General features: G+C 29.9%; 1 protein-coding gene across 3 annotated transcripts in view; it reads left to right on the top strand.

Moving 5' to 3' along the window:
- LOC118188074 (inositol polyphosphate-4-phosphatase type I A) overlaps positions 1-19,627 on the top strand; it is a 210,204-nt gene that overhangs the window by 94,757 nt on the left and 95,820 nt on the right. For all 3 annotated transcript variants that reach the window (XM_085809794.1, XM_085809792.1, XM_085809793.1), the window contains exons 9-12: positions 385-498; positions 8,210-8,289; positions 17,260-17,374; positions 18,215-18,414. In XM_085809794.1, the coding sequence (XP_085665920.1) occupies positions 385-498; positions 8,210-8,289; positions 17,260-17,374; positions 18,215-18,414 (509 nt within the window). The remainder of the gene's footprint in view (positions 1-384; positions 499-8,209; positions 8,290-17,259; positions 17,375-18,214; positions 18,415-19,627) is intronic.

Raw genomic sequence — 19,627 nt, 5'->3', positions numbered from 1 at the left:
TTAATTATGAACCAAGTGTGTCAGTGCATAAATCTTAATTTTTCTGGTGAATACTGTTAACTAATGCTGAGGGGTTTTAATTATAGGTTTTAATTTTTTATATTATTCTATTTTGTGTGCATATAATGTGTTTGTTTAGAATAACTTTTATGGTATTGGTTAGCGAAGATATGAAGGGACAAATAAAGGTAATCAAGTTAGCAAATTACTTCATAAACTTGCAGCTAATTTATTTAGCATTGTTTTGTAGCACATAAAAATCAGAATGTTATTGTAGCATGGTTTAGTTCTATAGGCTTTCTGTAATATTTAACCATTATTTAATGCAATCTTTTTCTTTTAAAATTGCCTTTAAATTATTACAATGAATGATTTGTTTTTCAGAAATCTAGTAATCCCTGTTTTTTTACAACGGTGACTTTTGTGAAAGGAGAAGTGTCAGAACTCACAAGAATTAAACTTTCTGTATATGATATTAAGGAAAGAGTTACATGCACAGTAAGTACACAGTTGTATTTTATAAATTGAAAAAAAAAATTTCCGTTTCAGGGATTACTTTTCATAAACATATCAAAATTTTTTAAGTATTTTTTTACTGTCATTCATGTACTGAATGTAGATTTTCTTATTTTCCCTTGTTGAAGAAAAAAATCTGTTTTAACTGTTTTCATTGAAATGAGTCTCATTAAGGCTTAAGACATTAAGGTTTAACTCAAGAACACTGAAGGTTTAAAAGAGAGATTATGTTAATTGCATTTTATCATAACTCTTATGATGCAACACAGTGTTAATTTGTGTAGGGATTGAAATTATAATTTTAAATTAATCTATTCTTGATAAAAAAAATGTTAGCATTATTTCAATCCATGGAGGGATGGAAATCATGCTAGTTAACTTTAAAGAACATCCGTGATACAGGCTTGAGTAAATTATTAGTTAATAGCAAACACAGACCTGAAAGTGATTTAAAATTTTTGTTTGTTAAAGGATAAAAATAAAATGAAATGTTATTGTAGTTCTCAAGTCGTGATCTTTATTGCTGAATTGGGTGGAAAAATATTTTATTTTGAAATTCATTTATATTTATTGAGTATTAAAAAATTATTATGTCTGAAGGCCATTTTTTAAATATGTGTGCAATCAAATTTATGTGTAATGAAGCAGGTTATAATGAATTTAATTCTGACCGATGTGTTTTGCTTTAAAGACTAAGTTTAATTTGTTTCATAAAAAGAAATTTTTATAAATTAAATTCAAACTGTTGACTGATATCACAAATTTTCTTTTGCTGTTAATTCCGCTAAACTGCATAGGCAGGAAGCACTGTATACCTCTTTATAGGATAATCACAAAATGCAGTTTTCCACTCACTCTGCTTTCCTAACCTGGCTTATACAAAGAAGGAGAAGATTGATTTTTGTTATTGGTATTCACAAATTGCCATAATGTTCATAAATAAGTTTTCAGATTTCATGAGATGAATTTATTTATACATCTGTTAACATGTTAAAGTTTTAATCTTATAGTTATAGTTCATCTGAATTTCATGCCACTGATTATATGAAGTAAAGATATTAATTAAACACATAAATGTTAAATCCCTGGAAGCCATGGAATTTTGAGCAAAATGCATTTAAAATAATGTGCATGCGATCAAGCTTGCAGTGAGTTATTTTGATATAAACTACCTTAAAAGTGGACTAGTTTTCATAGAGATACAGTTAGAAATTTCTTTTGCCACTGCTCACTAGTTAGTGAGATGTATTTCCCCATTACAGTCAAAAGTCGTTAATCCGGACTCGTCGGGACTTCGGCGATTCCGGATTATCGATTTTTCCAGATTATAGATCATCAGTTTAAATCTGGTAAGAAGGCATGCAGAAATTATAAAATTAAAAATATGAAACCGTAATTTATAAAATAAAGAACAATTATGATCTAAAGTGTATCAAAATTTACAAAAAAAAAAGAGCTTAATATTTATTTGTTTACTTTATTAAACATTTCTTTCAATGTAAGTTGTTTAAGTTGCTTCGTTTTTTATGTGATAATACATTCTCTTTAATTCTATAAAAAGACATAATTTCTTGTTCAGTTACAAAGTTCCACTGTTCAAGTCCTATAATTGCTGTGTCGAGAATACCGACTAATTTGTCATTCGAAATTTTTTAGTTTTCAATAACCTCTGTCACTTTCTTTGCTATCAGAAGTGAATTATAATGACGAGGCATTTGATTTAAATCATATCAAAGACGGAGTACATCGAGAGGAAATACCATGTTTAGTAAGCAATTATAAGCCAAATAAAATAAAAACATCTGCCCTTAAGATAAGGATAGTGTTGACAGATCAACTTCCAATTCATTGCTCTCCACGGCGTTAAAGATAAACAAAGTTTAGATAAACAAAGGATATGCCTTTATCCATTTTTTGCAGCAATTCCACTTTTTGTTTAATGGACTCCGAAAGATACTTTCGCTTTGTATATCCTTTACATATTAGTAAATATATATCGGAAATTCTATTTGAAATAATCGAAAGTTCAAGCTTACTTTTATAAAATTGCTCTAACAGTCTGCAAAAAATAATAAGCCGGATCCAGTTCAAAGATTAAGGAACAACGCAATCTGCAACATTAACTGAAATAGATAATTAGATAATTTTAGCTTAGCTTATCCCGTCCGTTATACATTAAATGCGCATTCGTAAACGTATTTTGCGCACACGCAAATTCGCAGCCATAAAGGTCTTACGCGCATGCGTCAACACGACGTATGCGCAGAAAGTTTGTAGCTTTGAGGTCCAGATTATGGGTGTCCGAATTAACGACTTTTGACTGTATAATGTATGTTTTTTATATTATTTTCAGAACTTCTTTTGGGTTGCCAGGGAACTATTTTATCTCTTATACTAACTTGGCTAATTTTCAGCTTTCATGCTGTCATCTATATACATATTAGTTTGTTAAGAATATGTGCTGAACAGAGAACACGTCATTTAACAGTCAACAGTCATCATTAATAAAACTTATGTGACATGTCTTCTAATTTTTTAATTTATTGTGTTTCATTTTTTTTATTGTTTTCCACAGTGAGCCACTTTGAAAATGATAAAATAGTGAACCACATTTATTACAGACATTTTCAGTATTAGTAAATTTACTTATATAAATAGACTTGCTGAAAATATGAATGCAATGCAAATATTTTGTAAATATTTTTTTCGTATGATCAGAAAATATAATTGTGGGGATTTTTGTTACTTCTTTGTGTGCTTGTTCGTCATTTAGTAATGTATTATGTTACATGCAATGATCATAATTAGTTTTCAAACCTGAATTGATTCGGTTAAAATTATTTGTTTTATTTAAATTTTCATGATTTAAATTATCAATTTGTTGGTAGTTATAACTTTGTGTTGGGATTTTTCTTTGAAATTCAAAAGAATGCAAGCTAAATTAAGATTAAAATGTAAATTCAGGTAATAACTATAACAGTTTAATCTTTATTGCTAATAGCAACTGATAACAGAGTCAAACATAAAAATTCTCTTATATCAGCTTCTGAAGGCAACATCATCCAAGCCAGTTTTGTAATCGATGAAAGAGTTCACTGAATTTTATCTTTATACCTATGAAAAACATTTATAAATTTTATATTATCAAATATGTTACCTTATAAACTGCATGTGAAGGCTAAGCTTCTGGTAAATAAAGTATTGAGAAAACTGTAAATTGTCTTTACATATAAAATAATTCAACATTTTTAAGGTGTTGAATAGGGGGGGGATTTGTACAACAAACAGCTTCAGGAATAGCAGCTCAGTACATTGAATATATGTTGTAAGGAAGGTAAGAAATGGTGTATATTCCAAACCGTAAGATGAAGTCAATTCAATATACCTTTTTAATGTAAGTATTAAAAAATAAGTGATAATCTTTGAAAATTTTTTAAATATTAGGCTTCCTGTGTAAGACCAATGTGGTTTACATGAAGGCATTTTAAAGAAAAAAATTATAAATGATAAAAATGTAAGCAAATAGCTATGAAAGATGTCTCACTTGAAAGCTTTAAAAGATAAAATAGTGAAAATATATCCTTGATCAATCCGAATTAGCTTGATTAATTGAAAGACTAACTGCTCTTTGCAGTAAAAGCTAATAATGGTCCCCATGTTTCACAAAAGCTTGGCTGGAACGTGTAGCTTCTTTTGCAGTACATTTCCTCTGGAAGGGGAAGACATTACTTTTGTGTGAAGATGTTTTCTACAATATCTCAATTATCCAAGGATTTCTACTATCTTTAAAATTAATCGTTCAACATTCTTTGATTTTGTAAAATTGACATTGAGATTCTGGGGATGCATTACCTTTGTGTGAGGACCTTTTGTAGTATATATATTTAGCATTAATATCCAATAACCAAGTATTTTCACTGTCTATGTAAGGTTCTGCTGTATCTAAGAACTTGTATTAATGTCCTGCAGAGACCCTATTAGACTAGAAGTGAGTTATTGCTTTAGTTGGGAATAAATGGCCAAGTCCTAAGAAGGTTAAAATAACCTTTATTATTTAACTGTTAGATGACCAGAAAGGCACTACTTGTGAAACAGATGAACCTCCGCTACTTGTAGGTATTTAAATTAACATCAGGTAAAATTTAATTCAAAATGTAGTTAAACGTAGTTTGAGATTATGCTCACAATTAGATTACTTGAGCTGGCCCAAGATAATTAGAGGTAAGATTTTAAATTTTGGCTTGCAAAATGCTAATACTGGAATAAAAGTTTAGCAGATATGGTGATAGTAAATAACAGCAAGATGAGGCTGTCAGAATCTCATACTCTAAACATTCAAATCATCAGCTTAAATACACAATAAATAATTGGCATTCTGGTGACAGAAAGAAGCAGTTATAGTAAAGTTTTAACTCATAATAATTGGTTAATTTACATAACATCTTACATCTTTAATATTAATCTTTTACGGTTCTTTCATTTTGTAAGAATGATCATAGTTATGTGGTGTTTGTCATGCACCATTTTTTAATTTAGTTGAGTAATAAAACTATTACCAAATTTAATAATTGTGATCTTTAACTAGTTAAAAAATCAGTAACAACTATTGGCTTGCTTTGTGAAATGAATGAGGAAAATAGCAATTTACAGTAAACTTGGTTAGCATGAGTGTTAAGTGGCAAATAAAATTAATCAAATCAAAGATAGGTAAAAAGGCCATAAAGATTGATTTCATTTAATCATAATTAAATTATTTTGTAAATATTTCAAAATAAAATAGAAAAAAAGCCTCTGGAGATGATTTTAAATTAAAAGTTTTGCTATACTTATACATAAAATATATTATTTTTAGCCATTACATACTTAAAGCTTTAAGGTCAATACCAACATTCTTTCTTTTATACTGCAATCAGCAGGTCTTAATTGAAGACCTCTTTCATTACTCCTTAACAATTTCTGACTTAAATGCAGGATGTCATAATTATGTGTTAATGGCTTAGTAAGAGCTGATTGTTTTTTCTTAAGAAAAGAAAGGAAAACACAATTTAGCTCAAGATGTTGGATGAACTGCTATTTAAATCACTGAAATGGAAACCAACACATGACAGTTTCGTTGATATTCACTGTAGGAAGATAGTTGGCTGTTCTCTTACCAGCGAATGCTAGAAAATCTCATGCTACAGAACCCATGTAATCACTGCTATCTTGAGACTGGATTAAAAGACAAATTGGAATCAGGGAGCCAACCAGTATGCTAGATGATAGTATGGTTCTTGCATGCAAATAGTGATAAAATTGCTTGGGTATGCCTGACGTCTACCTGAGGTAGATGTTGTAAAGAACAGCTGTCATTAAGAGGAACTTGAGTTATTTAAAGCTGTGACAGTGAACATTATTGACAGTATAACCTCAGTATTAACAGTTGTGAGAGTGACAAAAGAAAATTTTGAGCCTTGCCCATGACCTCTGATTCTAGAGTGTGATATAGAGGGGTGCAGATTAATTTTGCAGTGAAAATAAGTAAAAAAAAATCTGTGCACTCGAGTGTGTACCCAGTTTTTAAAGGAATACCACATTCCTTCCAGTGCAACAAAGGGGTGAGATTTTCCAATATTCATGCCAAGAACAAATTTATGAAAGAAATATTACTTTTCCCCCCTCTAAAATTCACCCCTTTCAGCATTAATGCTAAAACTTAGTGCAAACCTTCATGCTTTTTTCTCCCCTGTAGAAATGGTGGTGGTGTGGTGTATTGAGAATAAGGCAAAGCACACTAGGGCTATCTGCCTAAGGGGAGGGATGCTTTCGTGGAGGACTTTCTAAGGCAAACTGGCTCGTATACACGTTACATATGGGGAAAACCATGAAAGCGGCCATGCAGCCAGCCCGTTTGTGGGATTCGAACCTCGGACCGAACTACCAGTGTTCAGCGATTTTACCACTCGGCTGCTGGTGAGGCCCCTTGTAGAAATGGGAGTAGTTTTGTGTCACACCTGCACTGTCTTCAACTACAGATGCTTAAAACAGTGTCAAATATTGAATTTTCAATAATTACAGCCATTGCTAATAAAAATATATTTAAATGTCAAAAACTCCTCACATGATTAGATTAAAAATTAGAAGTTCACCAGAAGGGTAAAATTTTATGCACACTGTGTATAATTTCAACTCAACTCAATTTTGAGTAATACTAATTAAAAAATGTACTTAGGATGCCACACTCTTAAGAATGAAGACCTTAATTGCTATGTCTTATAAGCCATGCATTTGCATTTAAAATTGAAGGAGGCTATTGAAGATAAATGTAAAGAATAAATTAATTAGCAGAATTTAAAACTTTTAATTTATGTTAAACAATTAACTGAGCAAGTTGGCTCATAATAACTAAACAATCATGAATTAAATGAGTAGTTCCTATTGAGTATACGTAGCTGAAATTTATAAGATTTAATTAATTTAATGAATTACACTACAGAAATGGATAGGACTTTCAAAATTTTCTGTTTCTTTCTATAAGGCTGATAAAAACTATTCATCTATTGTTTACAAATCAGATTTGTTAATTTTTTATTCTGATGCTGATTATATCAGAAATTTTTATGAATGTTAAACACAAATTTATTTTCATGGTTTTTCCCATATGTAATGTGGATACAAGCCAGTTTCCTTTAAAAAGACTTCCATGGGGCATCCCCTCCCTTTCCATGTGGTGCCTAAGGGTGGAGCACATAATATGTAAAAAAGAAATAAAACACAAATTTACCTATTAAATTTAGCTTCATTTATTTTAATAATTAAGCACATTTTTTCCTTCACCTAATTTTATTATTTAAATGCATAGTTTTCCTGAATCTATGAATGTTTTAAAATTTAGAATATACATGGTCTGAGTATTAACTTCTGGAATTTTTCTTGTGAATAATGGCTCACCAGCAGCCAAGCTGAATAATGGCTCACCAGCAGCCAAGCATATAACTGCTTTATATTCATATATCTTCTGAATAGGATAATCTACTTTCCTACATATTTGTAACCTTCTCAGTTTGGCACTTCCTATTTCAACATCTTTTAGCATTACTGTCTACTTCTTGGTTGGTATGAGTTTTTTTTTTTTAATTGAATTCCATTGATGTACTTTTTGTTAATTGTAATAAATCAGTATCAAAGCAGTCTGTTTCATCACAGTGTATAAACTCAAAAGAGAGCTATCAAAGAATCAGACTTATTTTAGTGTGGTAAATCTAGCAGCAAAGCATGTGAACAATTAGCTACTTCTGTACAATGTGAAGTTTGAGCTTCTCCTTTCACAGTCAGTTATCAACTTATGATTTTTGGTGAGGTTTCGTTATTTGAAAATTAAGTATATGTATACATTAAAAAAATATGATAGCGCAAGTAATATAAACTATGTTTTCTGTTTGCCTTTTTACTTTCTGTGTTAACTATTTCTTGTTCTTATCAGTTTATTTTTCAGAGCCACTGACAAAGACCATTTCTTCAATTTTTGAATGTCATCATTTGAAAACAGATGTACCTTTGTCTGTTACTTTAATCATATTTTCAAATGTTTGCCATTTGTTCATGAAAATATCCCGTAAAATTTAGATAAATTTGCAAGTATTATATATTTTCTGCAGCAATTGTTTTATTGTTATTGTTTTTCCAGTTTTTTTAATATCTTGCTATTTTTCAGAGTACTCTTCTTGGAGAATCAGTTTTCACTCTTGATACACTATTGCAAAGTCATCATCGTACGTTGCGTCTCACATTAGTGTAAGAAAACGTACTTGAAATATGCTATAGTTTTGAATTAGGGACTATTACATGTTATGTGTTTTTCATACATTTATTTTTTTTCTTATTTGAATATTAATGATTTCAAATTTGCAAATTATTTTACGTTTCACATCTTAAATTTCAGATTATATTTAAAAGTGCATATACATACTGTGTATTTGTGTAGTTATTATACTTTATTATGATTTGTATAACTATCTTTTGGCTGAAAAATTTTTAGTCTGACAGAAGAATGCTAGAAAATCGAATTTTAAAAGAATTTCAGGCAAAAGTTGCAGGGAAATTCTGAAACATAATCAAGTTTATTCATTGAAAGTTTTCATCACTATCAGTTTTCATTCATATTTTTTGTGAACTCAGTATTTTTATAGGTGAATTAGCTGTATTTTTTTTAATACTGTGTAAGAAAATGTGTACCAATACTGTATCATGGATCCATATTGCCTTTGTAAATTTGTATCTACAAATTTTCACTCCTGCAAGAATGATTATATTTCTTTTTTCTTGTTTGTTTTATTATGTGTATTTTTTGTAATCAGATGAAAATTTGCCAATTTTTTACTTGTGATATATACCTTTTATTATCATTACATTCATATTTTATTAGGAAGTATTTATTAGGAGTAGTTATGCTGTTCAAGCACATCTGATTAATAAACTGTAAAGCAAACATGCTAATAAAAGTACTGTTTCTTTTCCTTCCTGTTCTCAGCATTCCTGATATTTGTATTTTCAGGTATAGCATTTGAGGTGTATGTTTTAACATGAAACCATTTCTGTTTTATGCATTTGGAGGAAATTTTTCTAAGTAAAACTTCATGATCTATGAGAGTTGTATTTATAGTAATGATATATTGTATATAAATTGTTTATTTCATTGGTTTGATTATCCTATTTCATCTTTCAGTACAAAAAGTTTAAGAATTAAGAACAAATGTATTATTGTCTAACCATGCTATTAGCTAAATAATTCTATCTGATTATTTTAAGAGATGTACCTTAAATTGCTTTTCACATTAATTTATATTCATCTGTAGATATTCAGTCCAAGATGAGTTATGAGAATACCTTACTTAAAAATTTGCTGCATTTTAAATAAAAACTACATATAGTAGGATTCTGATAACCTGTATACCTTGGGTGGGGCCAAGGGATGTGTAGATTAGAAAATTTTGTGAATTGTAGATCATATTTTTCTGTTTTATTTAAACTTTTCATTTTCTAATTTGTAAAGTAAGTTTGTACTGTTTTCGTATAAGAAACTAATTGAAATGTACTTTAAAATTTATTTAATGAAACATTATATAAATCTAAGCTTTTAGCATTTTAAATGCAGTTATATGTGAGGAAAATCATTGTCAGTGTAAGGGTATGCGGAATAGAGAGAAAAAGACAAATGTTAGGTAAATTTTGTAAGGAAGAAAAGTGTATATCCATCAGCAAAATTATTTTCAAAATAAGTTTTAGGCTTATATATGAGAGCAAGAAATAAATAAATTAGGCAAATTCCATACACACAGATTCAAAATTAATTTTGAAAGTGTGAAAATGCATACCCAAAAGTAAAGATTTTTATAAAATGAAGAATGTGTGTGGATTCGTGTTCTATTAAAAATAGAAGTAAGTTCAAAGAAGGTTTAAAAAATGCTAAATTATGAGGAATATTCTCTCTCATTGCATGCCTTTGTAAATGGAAGTCTGGCCAGTTCCAGAGTTTGAGTCCCAGCAAAGGATTGAGTAACTCTTAAGTTTCAGCAAAAATTTTTGACTAACATTATTAAATATAACTAAGGAAATGTTAGTGTAGATGTATGTTCATTAATGTATGGTAATTCTGAACAATAGTGTAATTCTTAACACATCTGTCTTGTGTGGTGAAGAATTCATATTACTAGTTTTTAAAAAAGTACTTTTGTGTGGTATTAACATATTTGCTGCCACCTCTGCTATGAGTGACGATGCCAGTAGCCAATGAAGCTTTGTTTGGGTTACGTATAAAATCTCTTTTACAATAACACTTTTAATAATTTTATTGAAATCTGTTCGCCTGATAGTAAAATATTACCCCCCCCAAAAAAAAAGATATAGCTCCAAATGAAATTGATGGCATTAAGTTGGTAATTTTCTTTTACTTGTATACATCTGCTCTGATCAGAGTTGCTGTTGAATTATTATTTTCTGAGGAAATTTATTAACTTCTAAAGTATGCTTTTACTGACATAACATAATACAAAATGTACATAAGGAAAACTTTATTTGTCATAAGTGAATTCACAAAAGGACAGAAACGTTAATGAGAAATGTAAATTCCTCTACAATAAGAAATTACATTTTTCTGAACATTCTACACTTAGTCCTAATTTATCTCTACAATGTAAGTTGTTTGCGTTCTTCTCCTTGCTTCATTTGTAAAGAGGAAGCATCTTTTTTCTTTTGACATTTTGTCTGTTGCTTTTATTCTGAATTTTTTCATTTGTAAGAGAAGTACAATGTTTTGGTTTCAAATATCTAGCAACTGATCCTGACGTGGTTTTAGATGTTTGATGTACTTTCTTTCTTTTCACGTACAGCCGGTCAGGTGATATTTGGTGTGCTGGCAAATGATTAATTAGTAACACAATTCCAAAATAACGTGAAATATACATAAATGCCGGACCTATATAACAATCACTCTTTGTCAATGTTTCTGACATACTAAACTGCATCGTAAATGAAGGAAGTCTGCTGTGAAAGCAGCCACATGGTCATCAAGCCATCTGGGTTTAATAAGAAGCTGACGGCAGTGAACATTTTTCATCAGCTAATACTGTGCTACTACTTAAAGGTTTATCAATTATCATTCACTTTATTCTGATCTTCATCAGGCAGTACTTTAAATAGCATTCTGTCAGAGCTATGGAAGAAGGTCAAATTATTGTACAACTGAAAACTTTCTGGTAGTTTAAATGACCACAAGTAACACCTATTTCGTTTTCATTTTTTGAGTTAAATGGGCAAATGGTATTTCTCTCATTAATTGGTAACATTTACTTATAAAAAATATTTTCTTCTGCAGTGCATATTGCTTTGCCTTGAATTTGTTCTTTGTTTTCAAGAACAAATCCGTATCTAACAGAATGTTTTATTTTGCTTTACTTTCCAAGTTCAAAGATTGTCTGTTCTTCTTTCTGCTATATAAGCAACTGGGTTACTGACTGTAGAAAAATTTTAAGTCACAATTTTGTGTGATTTTCTATGCATTGAGTTGTATGTTTCTACCAATTTCTATGTCAATATATGATTTTTCACTCAGTCTGTCATTCAAAATAATTCTGATATATCATCAGCTGTCATTTGCATTGAGCAAAGGTATTTTTGTTGCTCCATTTGATCTAAGTACGAATCAGAAATTAGTTTATTATGTGAGATAATATCAAAATATATAATAAAGCACTTTGGATTTATTGTTTACTTTGAATTATTTATTGGTAGAATTTTCTTGTCTTCTATGCGTATGAAATCAAATAGCATTTCTTTGGAGTAAAGTTTATATGCTTTTCAATGTTGTCCATGTTTTTCTCTACCTGTTGCTGAAACAAGGGTGACATGCGCTTGAATCTTCACATGGTTTAGAAGTCTAAAGATTAGATGCTGTGTAAGCTACAACATGCCGTACAACAAAATTCGTACGATGTCTAAAATTATTTAAAAGTCCTGAGATTTTTACGAAGTGTTTTTTGCTTTTTAAATGTCCTTAATTTTGACCAATATTGGAAAACAGTCTTTAAATTTACTCATCTTACATCTGTCTGTTTTTTAAAACTCCCATTTTGTGTGTTAATTAATATCTTAGAGGAGTATGTTTTCGCAGTATGCTTACAAATATATTTGATGGGTTATCATTTGAATTTATTCCTGTTTGTGCTATTAACAGTGTGATACTCAAGTTTCAAGGCATAAGGCCCTACTTTGAACAAAGCATAAGTATGTAGAAATGATTTCATTTTTGCAATCAAAGAGTTCATAACATATTACATCAAAAACAGCTTTTACTTTGCTGGGATATAAGTTCACTTGTTTTACAGTGCTAAATTTGGTGACTTATGAATATTTTGGCGATTTTAAGATGAATTTGTACTCAAAATTTTTTATTTGAAGATACACAGTTTTTTCGACAATTTTTGTTACCATCATATCATAATATATTAAAATTATATTCATGAAAAAACATTAAAATAATATATTTAGTTTTCCCCTGTCATATTGTAAAATGAGATTTCTTTCTATTTTGTTTATTTAGGAATATTTTTATTTTGAAAAATAGACAACATAATAAATGCTATAAAAGCACGATTTCTGAAGCGCCTCTTACCAAAAAGAAAAAAGCTACTGTAATTATTTCTAAATTGATTCCATCTGTCTGTTTTAATATTTTTTTTGTGATCAGAGCTTTTTCCATTATCACTGTTTCAGAATATTCAAATGCGTATCAGTTTTCTCTCTAAGATTTACACTTTTCTCTTCTGATATTTATTTATTTTTTAAAATAAAAAATCTTCTGCCTTTTTTCTCATACAGATTTGGTAGGGATAATTTTGTTTCAGATTTTAGACCTTGCACCTCAGGCTTAAAATGATTTGAAGGCAAGATTTGTAGACCTATAATTCCATACAAATGTGACAAAATTAAAAGTGCTTTCATGGTATTAACATGTAATGGCATGGTAACATGTAATGACATTGTTTTGCGGAAATTTGTGATGAATTTATTATTTTTTTTGTAGAGTTTTCTAATTTTGATCCTTGAAGCCTTTCTCTCAACATTTTATCTTCATTCCCCCTCTTCTTTTCAGTAGACATTAGCATATAGAATTACAAAACTGATTCAGATCTTGTCACATGGACAGGTATCTGTAAGAAATAATTTTTCTATTACAAAAGAAAATGAAAAACTGAAAGTTTAAAAATTAATCTTTTATGTCTCAGTGCGCCATGCATATACCTCACACAAGGCATTTTGTTTCCTGATTCAGTGTATGCGAATTCTAAATTCTAAAAATCTCTAAATTATATTCCTTGGTGCTTTGCTAAATACTAAAAATTCTGCCACCCCAGCTCTAGCACTGGCTGTGACCATGTATCATTTCATATTTACTCTCAGATTATTAAAGAAATAAAATCAGACGTTTCTTTTATACATTCTAAATACATGAAAATTTTAAAATAAAAGAGATCTTTAATTAAATCTGAAAATTCTAATATGAAGAAAAAACTTATTGAGGAAGGAAATGATTATATAAAGGAAAAGAAAGCTGTTTTCAAAGTTATATTGTTAAAACATTAACCCCTTCAAGCCGGGTAGCGAAAACGCGCGCTTATCGCTGAGGCCGGCAGTGTCTTACGCGAGCGTCTCTCCAGGGCCGGGGGCTTTTTTGCTACTAAGCCTAAATCCATGAAATTTCCGAAGTATCAACGCATTGTTTAATAATGCTCTATAGAGTATTTAAACGGCTTATGCTTTATAGATATTTTTATATATATACTTTAATTACCTTATTTCTTGTTTAAATGCATATTTTACACATTTTATTTTAATTACTCACCATTTTATGAATTTTAACATTATACATCTGAAAACTAAATATATTACTTAAAATTCTCTTTTCGTATGAAAAATTTGAAAACAGGGATCTACACACAGTCCTACGTTACATTTCTTGCACTCGTAATAACTCATTTCCCGTTTTGGAGGATTTTTCCAAGAATGTGAACAAACAAAGCATCGTCGTCTCATTTTCTTATCAGTCTCTTCTGAACAAAGTTTTGGAAAATGTCTTTCAGTTAATCTTTCAGAATCAATATCAGAATTTCAGAATCAATATCTGAAATATTTTGCATCATTTCTGCTATTTCATGCTCTGTTAAACATTTTCGACGCTTCGACATTGCAACGGTAAAAACAAAGAATTCACGTCTAACAAGATCTAATTATTTTCTAAAATCTGAACTGCAAACCGAAATACCCAACGCTTTAGAGTAAATAAAACTTCTCTACTTACAGTAAACAACTACCATGTGCGAATAAAGTGCGATTTAAAGAGACGTCATAAATCACGCCATTCGGAAACATTTATTTTCCCTTTTGTTTATATAATCAAAAACACGTGTATGTGAGTCATGCTTCTCTCATTTCGAGTAGAAGGTCTAATGTACATGTATCTGAAACCATATGGACATACAGTGCCATCTATCTTGTGGCAGAAATTCTAGTTTGAAAAACGTTCCAAAGTACTGGCACAAATACGTGACAGTCGGTAGAGAACTTAACAATCCTCTGGCACGCCTGCGTGTCGGCCGGTAGGTAAGTGTGTTCGTTGCTGGCACGTATATGTGACAGTCGGCGCGAAGGGGTTAACAAATTAGGAGACAATGCTGAACCTAGTGGGAGCATTCATTTATTTATTAAGACAAATAAATTTAGAAAAGATGCTAAAGGAAAAAAAAAACTGATATAAATTAGCTAAAATATATTGAAAATTTTCTAAATTAAAAAGGTGCATCAATATTTTATTGCGTTTTTTTGCTGCTAAACATACATTTTTTTAAGTTTTTTATAAATAACTATCTTAATATTGTTTTAGAATCGGATTTATGTGTGTAATTATCTGTTATTTTAACCTGTAAAATGTTCTTAGATTGTAAGTTTAATAGTAGTTCTTTTTAATGAATATTTTTTTTAAGTGAAAACATTTTTTAATAGTGACCATGTAAATCTATAATGACTAAGGGTATCTATTTATGTAATTTAATTATTTTTAGTTAACTGTTCACCTTTAAAAGTTCTGTGTACTTTTTAATGTGAGTTATTGTCTTTCCTTAAATCTTACTGCGGATGCAATATATAGCACAAAAATGTATAAATTAATGTAAAACTTTTTAACTTATAACTAGTGAGATCTAAAATGATGCAAAACGTTTTATTGCATTTGGTGTTTCAGTGACTTATTGGAAATTTATATCAACTGGGTTACAATTCCAGTGACTATGCAATGTTACAACACTAACTGGATCAGACGAACAAAGTGTTACTAACTTTACACTTACCCATGTGCCAGCGTTCGGTGCAAATCTGTTCTGATCAGTGGCTCTTTCTCTAAGCAAGCAACAGCCAAGCTTCTGTTACAAATCATGCTTTTTGTAATTTTACTTTTCATTTTAATTTAAGTGACTGAACATAAAATCTGTGTAAACCTCTGGACTGAGCGAGAACATGATGAGACAAGACATAAAGAAAGAACTAACATAAAGCTAACTGTTAGTAAAACTTAATAAAATGTCACTAATCATCTTTAAAATATGTGGAACTATTAATTTAGAAGTGAAACAACAAACTATGTGGGACTATTATTGTATCTTAATTATGTGGGACTGTTTTAATTGTAAAATATAAATGTTTAAAGGAATTTTGTAATTTAATGCTAGTTGCTTGATAAATGAAGTTGTCTTTGCTTTTGAATGTTTTTTATAATTATGTTAAATATTAGATTATGTTTAATAATAATGGACCCTATTTAGAGATCTCTTTTATTCTTAGAATGGTATTATAAAAGTGCAAACTTCACTTTTATCTCATAATTGTTTTTCATTGATGTTCGTTGATTTCCATGTGCAGAAAGAAATATTGCTGCATGCATATGCATTCGTAATAGATTGAAAGCACACAGGTCTGATGATAGGTTAATAAAATTTATTTTATCAAAATATAAACTTCAAAGTTCTGGAATTTTCAGTAAAAATACTCATACATGTGTCCACAGTATCACAGAGTAAAATCAGTAGTTACACTTCAAACTACTAAGAATGCTAAACACAATTTAATGCAAAGCACATCTAAAGAGACCCCTTCCCCGATCTTACGTTGAACTAACATCTCGCAACAACAATGTATATTGACTGAGAGCAAATGCTCCCTCCTCGGCCTTATATAGTTTTAAATCGGTTGTCGAGATATTTCTAGTACTTTCTGCTTCTTGAAATTGCTGGAAAGTAATTTGAGGGTCGAATTATGGTTGCAGCTAATATAATGATTAATTATATTTATTCAGGTACAATACCTATTATACCGGGACCGGACTAAAATGTCGCCAAATTTGCCATCACCAAAATTGATGACTTCAGCATGACTCTATCTCGCCAAATTGCTGAGTTACCCCTTTACTCATGTTAAATGGGCTTAATAGTTTGAAGTGTAACTACTGATTTTACTCTGTATTCTTACTCTTCTGGCATAGGTTCTCTTTTTAGATATTTCCCGCTACATTACACAGAAGAATACAACATTTGCACATATAATTGCACTAAAATCATCTATCTATGTACAAAATGTGTAACAATATATACAAACTGATAAAAGGAAACCTGAATTCAAGGCTTAAAAAGGTTTTACGAAAAATTTGTCTATTATTGTATGTTATCTGTCAATTATCAACATAACTGCTGAGGAAACAAAACCTTAGACAACATAGAAATTCTTTAGACAACTTAATCTTTAATACTTGTATGGCACAGTAGGCCACCATGAATTGTTAAAAACACTTTTGACTAGTAATACTAAGCAAGAATGGCTTTCTTATGCTTTACTTGTTCTTAGTTGTCTTTCTGTTTTAGGAAGAAAGCAGTAGAATCTGTCTTCTACTTACTTAAAGCTTTGTCTATGTCTCTAATATAAAATGCTTATCATAATTTTTTGCTTGGTTAATTCACAAAGGACAGAATTCCTTTAAACAAATGGAAATGTTTCTCAAATTCACTTTTTTTGGCATTCACAGTATATGAATTTAATTGTCTTTATGCTTTATTTGATATGTGATAATATTTTTAAACAGAAATTAATGTACTTTCCATTTTTTTGATTTCATCATGTTTTTATGCTGTGCTGTAATACTTTAAAGTTGTGTTTTATTAACAGTTCACCATCTTGTGCTAGTGTTGGCTTTATTTCTATTGCTGCTCGAGAAATGACAAATACTAAGCAAAGAAATGCATGGTTATTACTAGCTGAAGAAGAATCATTATGGTCTAAAGTTAGTTTCTCCCCATGTTTTCTTATTATATATTTAGTCTATTTTGATTTTCAAATTAGGATGATGACAGTCATTCATTTTAAGTATGATTTTATTATAGTCATTGTTTTAAAGATTGGCATAGGCTACTTTGTGTCTTTCGCTAGCCCTGATTAGTATCTTTCAGGAAGAAATTCCTTCAGAGGAAAATAAATAATAAAATGTGTTTTAAAAATAAAACAAATTTAAATCAAACAAGACTTAAAATAAACATGAAAGTTCTTTTAAGAGAATAAATGGTGTAACCAAACCTAAATTTCATGCAGTGTAACAGAATCATTAACTCTTAATGAACAGTGAAGCAATTGCCTATCACCTAAACCCATGCTAGTTTTAGGACTCAATCAAATCAAAATTTATCCACGCTATAATAAAATTTAATTTCTGATCCTTTTCCTTCAACAGCTGTTAGTCCTGCTAGTATTTCTTTGCAAATAATTTGCTTTCAGCCAATAAGTGAAAATCTGCTCAAGTTATTTACTATAAGGCGGTATTCTAATACTACCTATGTGATAGCTTATCCTGAGGCACTTTATTTGCTATGACATTTGCATATGCTTAGACTGTTCTGAAGATGCATCTTGTGTAAACAGTTGAAGGGAACAACGAGACATGTTGATCTTATGAGCAGAACTGGTTGAAAAAATAGATAAACCTTACAACATAGCATATATTTTGATTCTTTTCATTGGGAGTTCTGTATGTATGTGTATACATAATTTATGCCTTTTGTTACTTTAATGAGGTGCTTTTCTGTTATAAAATTTAACTTAAGATGTAATGTATATGTTCTCATTTTAGGTAGAACGGCCTAGAAGCTATTCTTTGCCTACTAGGTTAACATCCCAAGTTGGAATTCCTGTACTAGGATTACTCAAAACACTCTCAAACAACTTTACTACTCAGACATATCGGTTTCATACAGGACTAGGTGCTGAACTCCATGTACATGAAATAATGTCTGAAAGCAAGCTCTCTTTTACTATTCCCTGCATGTTGCTGTATGTTAAATTCATTTATTTATTATTTTTCATTATTTAAGGAAGATCAATGTAAAGTATAATTTTAATAGAAGTGGGCATTCTAATTCTAGAATTCCATGAATTTTTAAAAAATTATTTGAAATTTGTCTTGGATTACCTTGTAGCAGGCCTGAATGCCACACTCAAAATTTTCTGTTGAGATAGTAGTGTTGTTTGGTGTTTATTTCTGTTAACTGTTAAAATAATCCCCTTTCAAACTTGCTTTGATTTATAAGAGTTAAAAATGAAAAATTTGAATTTTTACTAGGATATACTTTGTCAAGTTATATTGAGAAAATGAACATCTAAATTCAATAATTTTAATTATGTACTACTTTCACTAAATTTCATTTTATTTTCATAATAAATATACATTTTTTTAAAAACTATATTTTAAAATTTATTTTTCCATTAAATCCAGATTTCAAATTTTCCTTTAATTAAAAAATTTAATATTTTATAAAAGTTTATTTTGTCCGTATACTTCTTCTTATGTGAAGGCCTAGAGATTCAAAATGCATGAGTGATTCAAGAATCTTTCAGAATCTGAATTTGAGAAAATTAAGTATTCATCCCACTTCTAATTTTGGCACAGCTTCAGTATAGCGCACCCGAAATTGTAAACAAAAAAGTATTGCTAAGAGCGGCGATGAATGATATGATCTGGTAACCCATACGCAATGTAAGCAAGAGGATGGAATTACGGTTACAGCTAATACAGTAGTCAGTTACATTTATTCAATTTCAATACAAATTACCGAGATATTCGTTTACTCAAAGTTTAATGCACGTGCCTTGTATTCTTACTTTTCCGGTATAGATTTCTCTTATAATTTGTCTCGTGCTGCGTTGCAGGGAGAACTACAACATTTTAAATTAGAATTCTACTAAAATTAATATTTAAATAAATACACAATTCGTAACACTGTTATTGGCGATTGTTTAACGCTCAGATAATATGAATACTATTTTGTATATATTTTTTTGGCTACTTTGGAGGTGATATTTTTGCATTTAGTTATTGCTTGCTCTAAAACTGCTGTTAGTGATGTAATAAAGTATCAGGAGATTATAAAGGAAAATTTAAGGTGGGAGTTTTCAAACAAGCGTAAAATTTTGGGAACAGATATTTTATGCATGAATTAATAAGAGAGTATGAACGTTTTAGAGGATTTGTGATGGATTGTCGATT

This window comes from Stegodyphus dumicola, chromosome X2 (genome assembly GCF_044657685.1).
Source record: "Stegodyphus dumicola isolate Sdum_Otavi_A_Nest chromosome X2, ASM4465768v1".
Lineage (NCBI taxonomy): Eukaryota > Metazoa > Arthropoda > Arachnida > Araneae > Eresidae > Stegodyphus > Stegodyphus dumicola.
Note: the sequence above shows the minus strand (reverse complement) of the source record. Positions and strands in the feature narration are given on the sequence as shown.